Source organism: Camelus ferus, chromosome 9, assembly GCF_009834535.1.
Source record: "Camelus ferus isolate YT-003-E chromosome 9, BCGSAC_Cfer_1.0, whole genome shotgun sequence".
Lineage (NCBI taxonomy): Eukaryota > Metazoa > Chordata > Mammalia > Artiodactyla > Camelidae > Camelus > Camelus ferus.
Window position 1 is genome coordinate 51,194,782 of NC_045704.1, and position 15,369 is coordinate 51,210,150.

The 15,369-nt window shown below is 42.9% G+C and overlaps 1 protein-coding gene across 7 annotated transcripts in view; it reads right to left on the reverse strand.

Annotated features, from left to right (window-relative positions):
* Positions 1 to 1,434: 1,434 nt before the first annotated feature.
* ADAMTS18 (ADAM metallopeptidase with thrombospondin type 1 motif 18) overlaps positions 1,435 to 15,369 on the reverse strand; it is a 189,343-nt gene continuing 175,408 nt past the window's right edge. For all 7 annotated transcript variants that reach the window (XM_032486789.1, XM_032486787.1, XM_032486785.1 and 4 more), the window contains 2 exons: positions 8,913 to 9,060; positions 1,435 to 3,449 (listed from right to left, as the gene is read on the reverse strand). In XM_032486789.1, coding sequence (XP_032342680.1) covers positions 3,334 to 3,449; positions 8,913 to 9,060 — 264 coding nt within the window. In that variant the 3' untranslated portion in view covers positions 1,435 to 3,333. The remainder of the gene's footprint in view (positions 3,450 to 8,912; positions 9,061 to 15,369) is intronic.

Genomic DNA, 15,369 nt, shown 5'->3' on the forward strand with positions numbered 1-15,369 from the left:
TGCTGCTGTGAGTTCATCCTTCCCTACAGTTAGCATGTGAAACCGATGCCAAGAGCAGTGCTCATCATCCTAATGGACCTGGCGTTGCAGGCTCCCCACGCTGAGGTCCTATTGCTCAGGAAACACCACCATCCCAGAGAGAAGCAGTTATTAGGGAATAAAGACACTTGGTTATGCAGCAAGTCTTTAAGTATCCTTTATTGAAAAGATAGGCTAAATGGGACTGTATGACCTCCCATCCCCGATTCCCCATCTTAAGTCATCCCAGCTCCGCCCATAATTCTTCACTGTTAAGTCATTTATTGCCAAACCCTGCAGGGCCACAGAGAGGTCTAAGGCCTCGATGGCACGTGCTCGCGCGCTCTCTCTCTCTTTCTCTCAAATCTTTCCCAGAGTGATGCAACACAGTGACAAGCCAATACCCCTTTAAGTCCGACAGACCTGGCTTTGAGTCCTGACCCATCACTCCATGACCATGTGCCTTTGGGCCAGATATGTGATCTCTCTGAATCCCAGAGCCCTCATCTGCAAAGGGAAGATGATAGTGAACTGGGCTGTGAACTGGGCCAGGGGCTGTTCCTGCTGGAGGAAGAGAGTGTCTTCCTAACTAGGATTAAATGAGATAATACATAAAAGAGGCTTAGTACAGTACCTGGCACCCACCAAACACTAGTATAGGTTGCTCTTACTAATATTTTACTACCAAAAGGTAGAAAGGTACCTTTTATTCCCCCCATCTATTCCATTTTTCATTATTAACCATAATTTCTTTTTTTGTTATGGTTGCCAAATAGCAATGATTCACTTAAAAATCCTCTTAAATATATTTTAAAGATATCTATGCATAAATTATATTTATACACATATAAGAGTGTGTATATAAATATATACACTTGTGTGTGTGTGTGTGTGTGTGTATCTCACATATGCAGGGGAAAATCCTTATATTCATGTCATTTGGATTGACTTTGCCCAATAGTTCTTCTTTTCCTCTGACGATTGAAAATTTGGAAAACCTGAGAGCAATTTGCTTTTTAATTTATTACTTAGGGTTTTTTTTTCCTTCCTCCCTCCTCTCCTTCTTTCTGCAAAAGGATCTTCAAGGAGAAAAAAAAGAGAAGACCAACTATGTATATGGTAGGTTTATCTAACTAACTTGGATGATTTCCATAAATAAATGATTACGTGACCATTAGAGTAGAAAAAAAATAACTCATTGTCTCCATCAGATGGGAAATGTCATCTATTTCATCTCAGCATTTGATGGTTTCTAATTTTCTCATACACAAAGAAGAAAAAGTATTAATACTGCCCCCCCAACCTTTTCACAACTTTCTGAGAAATCACTCTCTCAGATTCTTAATCAACATTTATACAGTTAAATCATCTTGGAAATAACTGGCTTCTTGCTAATTTATCCAAGAACTTAACAAGTTTCAAAGACAAAGAAACAGAACACTTTATTATAAAACTTATAAAATAATTAAATATTACACATATATTTTTGACTTTTCTCTATAACCCAGGGTTTTATCCAACATTTTTCCTCAGAATTAATATCACTTACTCAGAGAAGCAAGTGAGAACACATAGGAATAGGCTATTAATTAATAAATTAATTTGTCCATAAAATAATAAAATGATAATTATATAAAGAAACAAAGAACTTGCAGTTTTTCAGAGGGCACGGGGTGGAACTATTTTTTTAATGATAAAATGGCCACTACTCTAGGCCACACCATGTAGATTGAGAGACTATTCTCACCATTATTTCTCTGAGATTCCAGAATGCATGATATTAATTAGAATGGAACAAAGGATGCTCTAAATTTAACAAACCACTGTCTAGTTGGTTGTGCTGAGCTGGCAAATCCCTGTTTGAATTGAGACTTCTTAAAGCAACAAAATTGGGTTACATTCATCAAAGAAATTGAGGAACAGAGCAGGATTATGTAAGTATGCCCTTTATAACCACAGCTCAAAAAATTACAGAAGGACACAGTCTTGTAAGTTACTTTGGTTTTGGCAAAACAGTGTGGTATTTTTCCAATTGAGAACAATTTTAAGCTCATTAAGTACCTACCAACAGCAGGCTTCTGAAGACTGAAAATATCATCTGAAAGATTATAAAATACTCTTATTTGTTGAAGGCTCTTGGCATATTATGATTTATTAATATTCACATAGCGAGAAGACAGATGGATTTTCCTCTTGCCACTGTGACTTTTTCCTTGTTAACTAAATCCAAGGGCAAATTTAAACATGTCAGTTGGTAGGAAAAAACCACAAGAGGCCTTTAATTTTCCAAGCATCTCTGATATTATGTAGGGCGCATTGCACAAATAGTGGTCTCCTCTCCTTCAAAGCAGGGCTATTTTGTTATTTAGCTCCTTTTATGTTTTTAGCAGAAATGAACACCTCACCGATTCTGATTCCCGAGGAGCAGACGTGAGGCTCCTGGTTACCAGTTCGGCTAGCACCAAGAATGACGAGGTTGATAGTGTGTAGGGCAACAAAATTTGCCTTTTATATGAGTTTTGTGGGCTTTTTTTTTTTTTTTCAGAGTGTGTATGTCAATTAAATGGAGATCTTAACTGGTCCATGTTGCCCTGTTTTGAAAATATTCCTTGGAACACTTTTCAAGTTGTGAATTTTAGTCTTGGAGACTCTATAAGCAGAACATATTTTAAACAAAATAACAAAACAACAACACACACACACCAAATAAACAGAACACAGAGCTTGCCAGACCAGCAGCAAGCGCAATCACGAGCACCATGTGGCGTCTGTGTAACTCCTGGTTTGGGGTGTCCACGGCTGCAGTCAAACTGAGCTCCAAGGAACAGTTAGGTAGCGTGTTCCGTCCAAACTTGATTGCTCCAAGTCTCAGTCTTTGACTTGAAGTCTTCAAGAACCTTTTCAAAACAGATGTCTTTGTCATTGAACCCTCTGAAGTTCATGGTGGGTGGGGTGGGGGTCTGTCCCCAGGTTGATGAGAGTCTCACTTTGTCAAAATTAAAATTTGTTCTATCTCATTGGGGGGTCATACTTCTTCTGTGTAACAGTGCAAATCAAAGCTGTTCTGTTTTTGTTTCTTTCTGTGTCTTTTGTAAGTCAGATTGGTCATCACTTGCCATCTTCAAGTGCTTCCGAGTACCATGTGCTTTAGGGAACTGAATAAGGAGCATGTCTGTTCTTGAGAGCGGGTTCCCCCAACGCTGCGGTCAGCTCACAAGTGGTTTGCGGTGTTCAGCTTGTGATGGAAAGCTGCCTGGTCTCTCCCAAGGATGAGAGGTAAGACCCCGGCCCTTTGGGGCTACAAGGGCACCAACATCAGCTCTTCCTCGTGCATGACTTGCAGCACTGTTTACCGTAAAATTTGTGGTTGCAGACACCGTGCTGAGGAACGAGATGACACCAGCCAAAGAAATCTACACAGGATGGGTCCTCTAAGATGAGAAAACACAGTTAGCATGTTAGGATAGGTTCTGGGCCTTTTGCTTAAGGCGAGGGTCTACAGAACAAAGACGTTGGGTTGACTTGCCTTGTGCCTCTGAGTGGCTTTTACCATTTTACATTATGACTCTGGTAGGGGAGTGGGGGGAGCAGGATTGAGACACCTCCAGGGACTGTAACCACTAACCAAATGTGAACGGGTGCGGGGAAAATGGATGTTTAGAAAATTAATCCTGATCCTCCCAAGTCACCCAGGAGCTACCACTTTGCCTCCCAGGAAGTATCCTAGAGCAGAGCATAGGGGTCCCCTGAGGGTCTCGTCAAACCACGGGTTCTGCTTCAGAAGCTCTAGGGTGAGGACTGAGATTTATTCTTCCAGCAAGCACCCCAGGGCTCCTGCTGCTGGTCCAGGCGTGTTACTCTGGGGAGCAATGAACCTAATTTATTGGGAGTCAGGACCTGGATTTAAGGCCCAGCTGCAACATTCTGTGTGGTTTCAGTAAATCTCATGGTCAATTTGCAAATAAGTGAATTTAAGTCAGCACCAGTCCTTTCTAACTTCTTTAGCTGTTTAAAGGTAACAGATGTGAGTATCTATTGGAAGCAGAACACTGAGCATCAGGATTTCTTACCCAGAAGGGCCTCAGGAGATACAGCAATGCATGAAGGTGTATGTCGGGTTTTCTCTATAAAAACATACATGCATGTTTTCTGAGTAAGGGCCCCGTCACTGTACTGGATTCTCAAGGATTTTGGACTTCACAAATATTTAGGATCTATGCTATATGTAAGTAAGTATTCTCATTCATAGCTAGGATTTTTTCCCTTTTTCTATGCAAGCCTTAGGTCGCTTTTACCCTCAACTAGTCCACAAACACAGTGCCCACGGGCACCCAATGACATCCCTTCTGAATTCACCCTTCAGTGGCTCCCCCTGTGCCCATGGCTGTGGCCTGCAAGGCTCTCAGCTCTACCCCACAGTTCCTTCCTGAAGCCTGGGTTCTTCTGCCTAAAGCCTCCTTTCACACACACAAATTTCACCCCACCCCAGCTCACAAAAGCCCCAGTGATGCTTTTAAAACAGAGGCCCATTCATGTCATGTCTCTGCCCCTACGTCTCCCACCAGGTCCCATCCACCTAGGGTGAAAGTCCTTACAATGGCTGATGAGGCCCAGGAGCTGGGTCACTTCCCCTTCATGTTCCTTAACTCTCTGCTCAAAGGTCACTTAGCAGTAAGGCCTTCTCTGACTCCTCTATATAAATGCTTGACCTCCCAGGAAGGACTCCCTCTCTTGCTTAATTTGTCTACACTGGACTTACTGGCACTCATCGTATTAGATGTTGACTTACTGTCTGGCTTCTCTCTAATCTACAAAATCTTTGAGCAGAGATTTTATCTACTTTTTTTTCATTGCTTTGTTCCTCAATACCTAGCGCCTGCCACAAAGTAGCTACTCAAGAAGTATTTGTTGAAAAGATAAATTCCCTGTACCCATCATGGCTGAAACAACCCATTCAAACCATACTACATCTCAACTTGGGTGTAAGGATGAAATGGAGTTGCTCTTTTCTTTCCAGTAAATCCTGGGTATTATTTTGGGGGTAAAGTCTAGAGAACTGACTGCCAGGTTGGTAAAGGGTATGAAAGGAAAAAGAATCTAGAATAACTATATGATTTTGACCCAAGCCTGCAGAAGAATGGAATCACGTTTACTGGACTGGGGACCTCTCTAGGCATAGAGGTGAGGTACCAGGAGACTGGCTTAGGATATGCTGTTAGAGATAGAAGCTAGACATGAGATGAAAACCCTGTTTGCCTGTATGCCTATACGTCTTCCAGTTCTATTACTTTAATATACACTTGTACAATGTCTTGTACCGCAAGCAATTAGCGTGTAACTGAGTCAACCTGAATGTACGTCTGCATCAGTATCTAGATTGTAGAGGTTATCCTACTGATGCAGCAGAAACACTGGAGGATAAAAACAGACCACTGAAACCATGGTCCTCACTGCACTGTTTATCAGCAATTACCCCTCTTGAGATAAGAATCTGATTTCAGCAGCTGTCTGCAGCTTGTGCTGTAAGCTGAACGTAAGTCAGGATGCAGACGTGAGATGTTTCACCAGGCTGTCAGTCTAGGTGCTGTGTTTGGTTATAGTTACAATGATGATTACTAGTACCTGGTTATTTGAGGTTCTGTTATGAGTCAGGTATTTTATTTATACTATTGGGGATGCCCTTGGAGTGAGCTTCACATCTTACATGCAAACAACTGAAAAACATTATTGGCTCAGTCTTTGAAAGGCATCCAGCATCCAGCTGTCTCCACTACTGCCACTGCCTCAGCGGAATCTCGTGCCCTCGCTGGACTGCTGGAGCTGCCTCCTGGCAGAGTAGACAAGTCCTCATTCTGTCCCAGGTCCCCTGCCCTCTTCTCAGCATCACTGCCAGTGATCCTCCCATGAGTCAGATCATACTGTGCCTCTGGCTCCAGGTTCTCTGTTACCTTCCATCTCACCCAGAGCTACATCCCAGTGACTGACAAGACCTCCAGGACCACTTTTAGCTCATCACCTAACTCCTCTTCACTGTATCCAACCTACTGAGCTGTCTTGCTCTCTTGCCTTGATCAGATTCACATATTCCTGCCCCAGGGCCTTTGCATTTGCTGTTCCTTCTGCCACGAACACTCTCCTCTTAGATACATACATAGCTCACCTCCCTCTATGTCATCTTTAAGTCTCTGTATAAATATCACATCATCAAAGTGGCCTTGCCTGACTATTCTATCTAACCTGGTATTCCCACCTCTTCCTCACCCCCAGTTATTTTCTTTCCATGTACTCTTCTTCAGTTTTACTTTCTGCTACTTTGTCATCTGACATTGTGTATTTATTGGTTGGTTTGTTGTCTGTTTCCAGACATAAGGGTGAAACTTTGGAGACAGAACCATGAAAAAAATGGACAATCAGACACCAGAACAGTCTCTGGTTCTCAGTAAGCACTAAACTGGTAAGTGTTGAGGTAATTCGGTTCTTATTTAACTCTGAATAATCTTTTAAGGTAAGCATGATTTCTCTATTTTATACTTAGCTTAGAAAGTTTAAAAGCTTGCCTGTGTTCACACATTAAGTGGCAGAATGTGGACTTAAATCCATTTTTATGACTTTAGAGTCCTTCCTCCTTCCAATGTACAAGGCTGCCCCCCCATCCCCTTCCCGACCAGCAGGGGTGAGGTTCCTCAAGGAGCAGCTTGTTAGGACTGTGTGTATAGTCACCTCCAACTTCATCCCGCTAGTCTGCAGTCCAGGCATCTTCCAGACTCTGTTATCAGTTATGGGGTTGTGACTGACAAGGGCTGCCCTCTTTTCTGAATAAGGTTTACACACAAAATGCATGTAATACCCAGTCCTAGGGATGGTCCCCAAAGTGGAGATCCAGTGAAGCCATCTCGGTAAAGCATCCCACAGTGATGGTGGTATAGAGTGAATGCCCTAGGCAGGCACACTGATGGGAGTGTCGGGGACAGCACACCCGCTTGGCTGTGCTGGAAGACAGGATGTTGCCCATCTGGGCAGAACCATCTTCTCTACGGTCCAGTCTGAGTTACTGCAATGCCCTCACAGTGTCTAGCAGAGTGCCTGGCCCATCGCGGGGGTCTCAGAGATTTGAAGAATTGAAATTTACTCCTTGCATCACCACGGGTGTGCTTATTGCCTATTTGTATTTCCTGAGAACCCTCAGCCAGAAAATACAGTCAGCTCACTTCCACCAGGGGGCATCCTGCCGGTGACATAGGAGGGAAGACTGCCACGCAGCAGTGTGCGCGGGCCAGCCTCCCTAGCTTTGGGATGGGAAAGGGAGAACTGAGAGGAAATCTCAGACTTCATGAAACTCTAGGCCAAATGTTTGACCAGAAGGTAATACCTGGGCTTTATTCCTCTTTGTAAAAGGAGACGTGACTCAGTTAAGAGGCAGGGAGAGAAGTCCCTCTTCTAAAAAGCCTTTCCCCACGTCCTGCTCTCTCCCGCCACCCCTGCAAATCAGAAGTGACCGCCGTTCCAACACTGGTGACACTTCACCTCTTCTATTTGCTGCTGTGTCTTCCTCCTCCTTTGAGACACTGAGCTCCCTGAAGCTTAAGAACAGGGCTCTGCCTTATTCTTTTGTCCCTAGGAGAATGCTAAAAAGAGCAGTACTTAACCCACAGTGTTTCACTGATTCATACACTCCTGCATTTGTTCACTTAACATGTTGAGCAGCTGCTGTGCACCAGGTGTGGTGCAGCTGCTGGGTGCACAAAATAATAAACAGCAGCCATGGCCGCCCTCACGTGCCTCCTGGCACCACCTCACACTCGTGCCCAGGAAATGGGCACTGCTGAGCGGTCCTCGTGATTGGCCACTGGCCTTTATCTGTGGCCTTCCACACTAAGTCTTTTTGTGCGTTCATCTGTGGCCATCTGACTAAAGGGTGGAAATTTTAAAAATCACCGATGGTGAGGAGAGGAGGCGGCGGTCTGGGAGTACGTGCCCACTTGCTTCCTCCCCTGTAAGATTTTGCTGAGAAAGGCTGCCAGCATTGCCGCAGAGGTGACCTGGCTGACCAGCTGCTAGATTACTAGTTGTCTTAACCTGTGCAAACCTCAAAAAAGAAAGAAGGAAAAGCAGAGGAGAGAAAACGGATGCCTGGAGCTAAGGCTATAACGAGATACACAACATCAGTTTAGAGATGGGAAGTGACTTGGACCGTGGGCAGCACGTGAGTCACAGGCCTAGGCCTGATTCACCATAAATTGGAAGTTTTTGAAAAGCTGGGATTGGATAAAAAGAAAACTCAGCAGGTACATGATGGAAAATGATTCTCTGGCACAAGAAATATTTCCTGGTGTTCATCAGATCACTTTAAAATAAATCAGATTAGGTTCACTCCGATAATTGAGTTTCCCACCAGCACTCACTGCACTTCATTTGAACTAACCTGAACTAGGAGCGCACTTAAGGTGCGGTCCCAGGGCAACGCGCACTCACTGTGACTGTAATTTATCTGTCACCTCAATTAAAATGTGAGCTCTTTGAGGGCAATTCTTGTTTACTCTTACATTCCCACAGACTAGCTTAATCTCTGGCACATGGGGGTAACTTTGTTTGACTTAAATTTAATTTAAAACAAGGGTCTTGCAAGATTACCATCTCCCCCTTTCAAAGTAAGAATTAATGGCTAAACAGCCTTATTGTAGAATTAAATGTTGATGAATATCCATGCAAACAAGATCATTTTGAGCAGGAACTGCCCTGGATTTGTGCCTATACTGCTCCAAGGAGCACTGTTCACATAGACTGATGTGAATGGCGCCCCCTAGAGTTGTGCAATGCATAAGCTGCACAATCCAATCGGGAGGTTAATGAAAAACAGAAGAGCAGTAAAACTGCTGGCGCGTGGGGCCCTTTACCTCTCTTTTCAGGAGCTGGACAAAAGTTTGTGTTACAGGCCCGGAGCACTGGAGGTTTCTGACGGAGCAAACAACTTGAGGAAGGTCGGCCCTGCTGAACACAGTGGACTGATCGGGTCTGGACACCTCCTCCACAGGTCACCGTGCACTGCAGAAGAGGGAAACGAGGAAGGAGTGAGCAACACTCAGCTGGATGGTGTCCTTTCTGCTGTCAGTGACATCAGATGAAAGGAATCCCATGCTTCGTGACTTTTCCAAGATAACTGTCGATAAAACAGGGCTTGTCCAGAGCCAGGCACACATGCTTGCAGGCCACTGAGTCTCTCCTAACATGTGGGAGCCATCTGATCTGATTAGAAGGGTCTTAAGCAAATGCAATCTATCTCCCCAAAAGTTTGTGTCTCCCAGTTAAGTGACTGATAAAGAAGAGAGCTTCCAGAAATTCAGAAGCTGCCATAAGAATGCAGAAACACATACAGACACATCTAGGCAATTCATCACAGTATTTAAAGAACTCCAGGCAATCTCTGCAGATGCAGGAGTGAAGGGGATAGTTCAAAACTTGGACAGCAAAAGAAATGATACTCCAAGGCAGCTTTGGAATCATGCCCTCGGTGCCCAGCCAAATTCTGGTTTAGCATGGTGGACATGGTGCTTCCTAGAAGTCAATTATTTCACTGTCCAGCTAAATTTTAAAAAAGATGACTAACAAAGACTGTCAACTGATTTCTTCCAGACACACATATCAAGATATTTCCTAATGAAAGGATAAACAAGAAAATATCATAGAAAAGATAGCCCTTTAAATTGATTTTTGTATGTGTTTCACTTTAAAAAGTTCACTGCCTTATCCTTATTTTTCTTGTTTTATTGTGGACAGGGGAGGACACCACCACCTGGACTGGAATTTGGGAGGAAAAATACACTGCGCTGAAAAAGAGTGTGAGTTTTGCAGTTAGCCCAAATACAAATATAGCTGCATGATTGTTATCCAATCATCTAAACCAAAGGTTGGCAAACTGTTTCTGTAAATAGCAAGATAGTAAGTATTTTTATTGGGGTATAGTTGATTTATAATATTATATAAGTCTCAGGTGTACAACATAGTGATTCAAAATTTTTACAGATTATATTCCATTTATAGTATTATAAAATATTAGTTATATCGCCTGTGCTGTATGATATATCCTTGTAGTTTATTTATTTTATATATAGTTGTATGTACCTCTTAATGCCCCCTCTCCTTTTCCTACTGGTAACTACTAGTTTGTTCTCTATAATTTTTGTATTCCACATATAAGTGGTAACATACAACATTTATCTTTCTCTGTCTGACTTATTTTACTATGCATAATATCCTCCAGGTCCATTGATGTTGTTGCACATGGCAAAATTCCACTTTTTATGGCTGAGTAGTGTTCCACTGTATATATGTATCACATCTTCTTTATTCAGGCACCTGTTGAAGGACACTTAGGTTGCTTCCATATCTTGGCTATTGTAAATAATGCCCCTATAAACACTGGGTTGCATTTATCTTTTCAAATTAGTGTTTTTATGTTTTTTGGATATATACCCAGGAGTGGCCTTGCTGGGTCATAAAGTAATTCTAGTTTTAGTTTTTTGAGGGGCTTCCATACTGTTCCCCACAGGGTCTGCACCAATTTACATTCCCACCAACAGTGTACAGGGGTACCCTTTTCTCCATTTCCTCACCAATACTTGCTATCTGTGGTATTTTCAGTGATAGCCATACTGAGAGGTAGGAGCTGATACTGTGGTTTTGATTTCTCTGATGATTAGTGATGCTGAGCATCTTTTCATGGTCTTTTTGCTCATGTGTATGTCTTTGGAAAAATGTCTATTCAGTTCTACTGCCCATTTTTTGACTGGGTTGTTTGTCTTTTGATATTGAGTTATATGAGCTGTTTATGTATTTTGGATATTATCCCCTTATCAGTCGTATTATTTGCAAATATTTTCTCCCATTCAGTAGGCTGTCTTTTCATTTTGTCAGTGGTTTCATTTGCTGTGAAAAATCTTTTAAGTTTAATGAGATCCAATTCATTTAGTTTTGCTTTAGTTTCCTTTGCCTTAGAAGGCAGATCCAGAAAAAGTATTGCTACAATTTATGTTAAAGTATGTGCTACATAAGTTTTCTTCTAGGAGTTTTGTGGGTTTTGGTCTTACATTTAGGTCGTGACTCCATTTTGAATTTATTTTTGTATGTGGTGTGAGAAAATGTTCTAATTTCATTTTTTTTACATAGAGCTATTTTGTTTTCCCAGTACCACTTATTTAAGAGACTATTTTCTCCACTGTATATTCTTGCCTCTGTCATAGACTAATTGACCATAAGTGCATGGGATTAATTCTGGACTCTATTCTGTTCCATTGATCTATGTGTCTGTTTCTGTGCCAGTACCACACTGTTGTTAGCTTTGTAGAATAGTCTCAAGTCAGGGAGCATGACCTTCAACTCTTTTCTTCTTTCTTAAGATTGTTTTAGCTATTTGGGGTCTTTTGTGTTTCCATACAAATTTTAAGACTATTTGTTCTAGTTCTGCGAAAAATGGTATTGGTATTTTGATAGGGATTGCAGTGAATCTGTAAATTGTTTTGGGTAGTATGGCCATTTTACCAATATCAGTTCTTCCAATCCATGAACACAGTGTATCTTTTCACCGGTGTTGTCTTCAATTTCTTTCCTCGGTGTCTTACAGTTTTCCAAGTATAGGTCTTCTACCTCCATTCTATGTCTTTTGTTTTTAATTTAATTTTTGGGAGGAGGAAGTAATTAGATTTATTTTTATTATTACTTTTAATGGAGGTACAGGGGATTGAACCCAGGACCTCATGCATGCTAAGCATGCACTTTACCACTGAGCTATACCCTCCGCCCCCATGTCTTTTGATTGGCGCATTTAGTCTATCTACATTTAAATTAATTATGAATAGGTATGTACTTACTGCCATTTTAAAAATTGTTTTTGTAGTTTTTTGTTTCTTTTCATTCTCTTCCCTGTGATTTGATGATTACCTACAGTGTTATGTTTAAATTCCTTTCTCTTTTTTGCATGGATCTATTATAGATTTTTAGCATATATAGGATTTTTTAAGTTGCTACTCTCAATTTTAATGGCATTTTATAATCCTGCATTTTTACTTCCCCCCAAGTTTTTGAAATCGTATTTTATATCTGTTTTGTGTATCCCTTAATTGCTTATTGTGGCTATAGCTGATTTTACTGCTTGAGTCTTTTAACTTTGTTAGCTTTGTATATGATTGATTTATTACTTTTACTGAATATTTGCCTTTACCTGTATAATTTTTTCCTTTCATATTTTTCAGTTTTTCTATTTGTGGCCTTTTCTTTTTCACTTAGAGAAGTCCCTTTAATATTTCTCATAAATCTGGCTTGATGGTACTGAACTCTTAGTTTCTGCTTGTCTTTAAAACTTTTTCTTTCTCTGTCAAATCTGAATGAGAGCCTTGCTGGGTAGAGTATTCTTGGGTGTAGGTTTTTCCCTTTCATCACCATGACACTTCCTTCTGACCAGCAGAGTTTCTGCTGAGAGGCCAGCTGAGAGTGCCTTTGTATGAAACCTGGTGCTCTTCCCTTGTTGCTTTTAATATTCTCTTATCTTTAATTTTTGTCATTTAATTACAGTGTGTCTTGGTGTGGTCCTCTCTGGGTTGATCCTGTTTGGGACTCTCTGTGCTTCCTGGACTTGGATGTCTTCTCCTGGGACCCCTATAATGTGAATGTTAGTATGCTGATGTTAATCCAAGGGTCTCTTAAACTGTCTTCATCTCTTCTTCTTCTTTTTTCCTTTTCCAGTTTCAGTGTTTTCCACTACTGTTGTCTTCCGGCCCATTGATCCATTCCTCTGTATCAGTCTACTGTTGACCCCTTCTAGCAAGCTTATTTTTCAATTGAAGTACAGCTGATGTACAATATTATATAAGGTGTACAACATAGTGATTCACCATTCCTTCTAGCGTATTCTTCAGTTCAGTGATTGTATTCATCATCTGTTTGGTGGTTCTTCATAAAAACCTTCTAACTTCTTGCTCTGTGTGTCCATTCTTCTCCCAAGTTTTCTGATCATCTTTACAGTCATTACCTCATGCCTGTCTCCACTTCAATTACTTCTTCTGGAGTTTTATCTTGTACCTTTGTTTGGAACATGTTCCTCTGTTACCTCATTTTGCTTAATTTGCTGTATGTATTTCCAGGTATCTCAAGGGCTGGTTACATTTCCTGGCCTTGCAAAAGTGGCCTTTTGTAGGTGACATCTTATGTGTCCCAGCAGCGCACTGCCCTCTGCTCCTCAGAGCTATATGCTCTAGGACTTCCTCCTGTGAGGGCTGCTGGGGGGGGGGGGTCCTTCTGTTGTGATAGCTGGCTACTGTGGGTGCTCTGACAGGTGCAGCTGGCCTCTGGTTCAGTTGGCTGCCAGGCCCTCCCTCGTGCAGAGGCTGCTGGCCACTTGTTGATGGGTCTGGGTCAGGGTCAGAAGGTGGCTAGCTGGGGGACCCTAGGACTAGCGCTGGCTTGCTGGTGGGTAGGATCAGAGTCCAAGAGATCCCAGGGCTGATGCCCACCTACCAGTGCACGCAGCCAGGTCCTGGCCCAGGGGCAGGCAGAGTCGGGTCTGGCTGTAGGTCCCAGAAGTCCCAGAGGTGTCAGACCACTGGTAGGTGGGCTGGATCCTGACCTGGAAGGCTGCAGGGCTGCGGTTGTCCTGAGGCTGGTATCCACATTCTGGTGCCCGAGGGTAAAGCAGGATCACTTACAGAGGATTCTGAGGCCGGTGCCTGCCGGTCCTGGGATCTGCGGGTTCAGAGCTCTACTGCCCGTGCACTGGTGCAGGGGGCATTGTCCCCACCCAGTTAGTTACTTGGCCTGCCATTCCTAGTACTGGTGCCTTCAGGCTGCTGGGCAGGGCTGGGTTGCTAGGCTAATGAGCTAGAGGAAGTACTCCAAAGTGGCACTTGCCAGTACCAGTGTCCCTGTGGTAGAATGAGCTCCCCAAAGTGGCTGCCACCAGTGGCTATGTCCCCAGGGTGAGCTCTGTTGCCTCCTTTAACTCTAGGAGACTGTCTAGGTCTCACCCAGGCTCCTTTCAAATTACTGCTTCTTCCCTGGGTCTCAGAGCTTGTGAGATTTTGTGCACAGCCTTTGAAAGTGGTGTCTGTTTTCCCACAGCCCTTTGAAACTCCTGAAAGTAAGCTCCACGGGCCTTCAAAGCCAAATATTCTGAAGGCTCGTCTTCATGGCACAGGACCCTGATGGGGGGGCTCGGACCCCTTGCTCCTTGGGGAGAAGCTATGCAGCTGTAATTACTCTCCCATTTCTGAATGGCCCACCCAGGGGTGTTCCATAACTCCGCCACTCCTACGTGGCACGTTGTGGTTCCTTCTTTTTATCTTTAGTTGTAGATGATCTTTTCTGGTAGGTTACGGTCTTTGTTAGTCATCAACAGTGGTCGTGTACATGGTGTAACTGTGGTGTGCGCATGAGAGGAGGTGAGCTCGCACCCCGCCATCTGGGGAACTCGCCTCTCACCATAGTAAATATGCTAGGCTTGATGGGCCTTGGGATCTGGTCGCAGTTCCTCACCTCTGCCTTTGCAGCACTCAAGCAGTCATGGACAGCACAGAAACAAATGAGCATGGCTGTGTCCTAATAAAAGTTTGTTCACAAAAAAACAGGCAGCAGTTGGAGGAGATTTGGCCCACTAGAAATTACTTGCTGGTCCCTGATCCAAAGAATCTTACATAAATCAATTTTCAGATCTGTTAAGTGAGTAAAATAATAATAATTAAAAAAAACCTCCATAGCAATGGGCATAGCACCTACTATAGTGCTGAGCCAACTAGAGATATGCAGTCATTCCAGTTCCTCCATGTTTTAGTTCCCAGAGCCTCCCCAAGACACACACACATACTTATTATACATTTGTGTTCACACCCCAGCCCGCCCAGCCGTGTTTCACGGTGAGGTGGGCAGCACCTCTCAAGCCAGGAGAGTTCTTTGAAGAGCTCTGCAACACCTCGTGGTTGGAGCACTAAGAGGACCGAAACAGCTTCTGATTTCTGAGGATGTACTGTTATCTGAGACTTAGCATCACACACCAATCTTAGCCTGTTAAGAACCAAACCAATGTGTCTACAGGGTCCTCTCCATCTTTTGAAACAGTGTCCCTAACATCTGAGTTTAAAAGCTCGGTATCCGTGGCTGAATTGCTTACCTCTCTGAGCTTTAACCTGCCTCATCCCCAAAATAGCGACAGTAATACTCACTAATAAGAGCGTTTCCAGGGTGAAATGAGGGGATAGAGGATGAACGTGGAGTACGTAGCATAGTACATAGTAATGGTTTGACAAATGTTAGCTATTATATTCTTCAGAAACGGGACGTAAAAACCAAACACACAGAAAACAAACTATG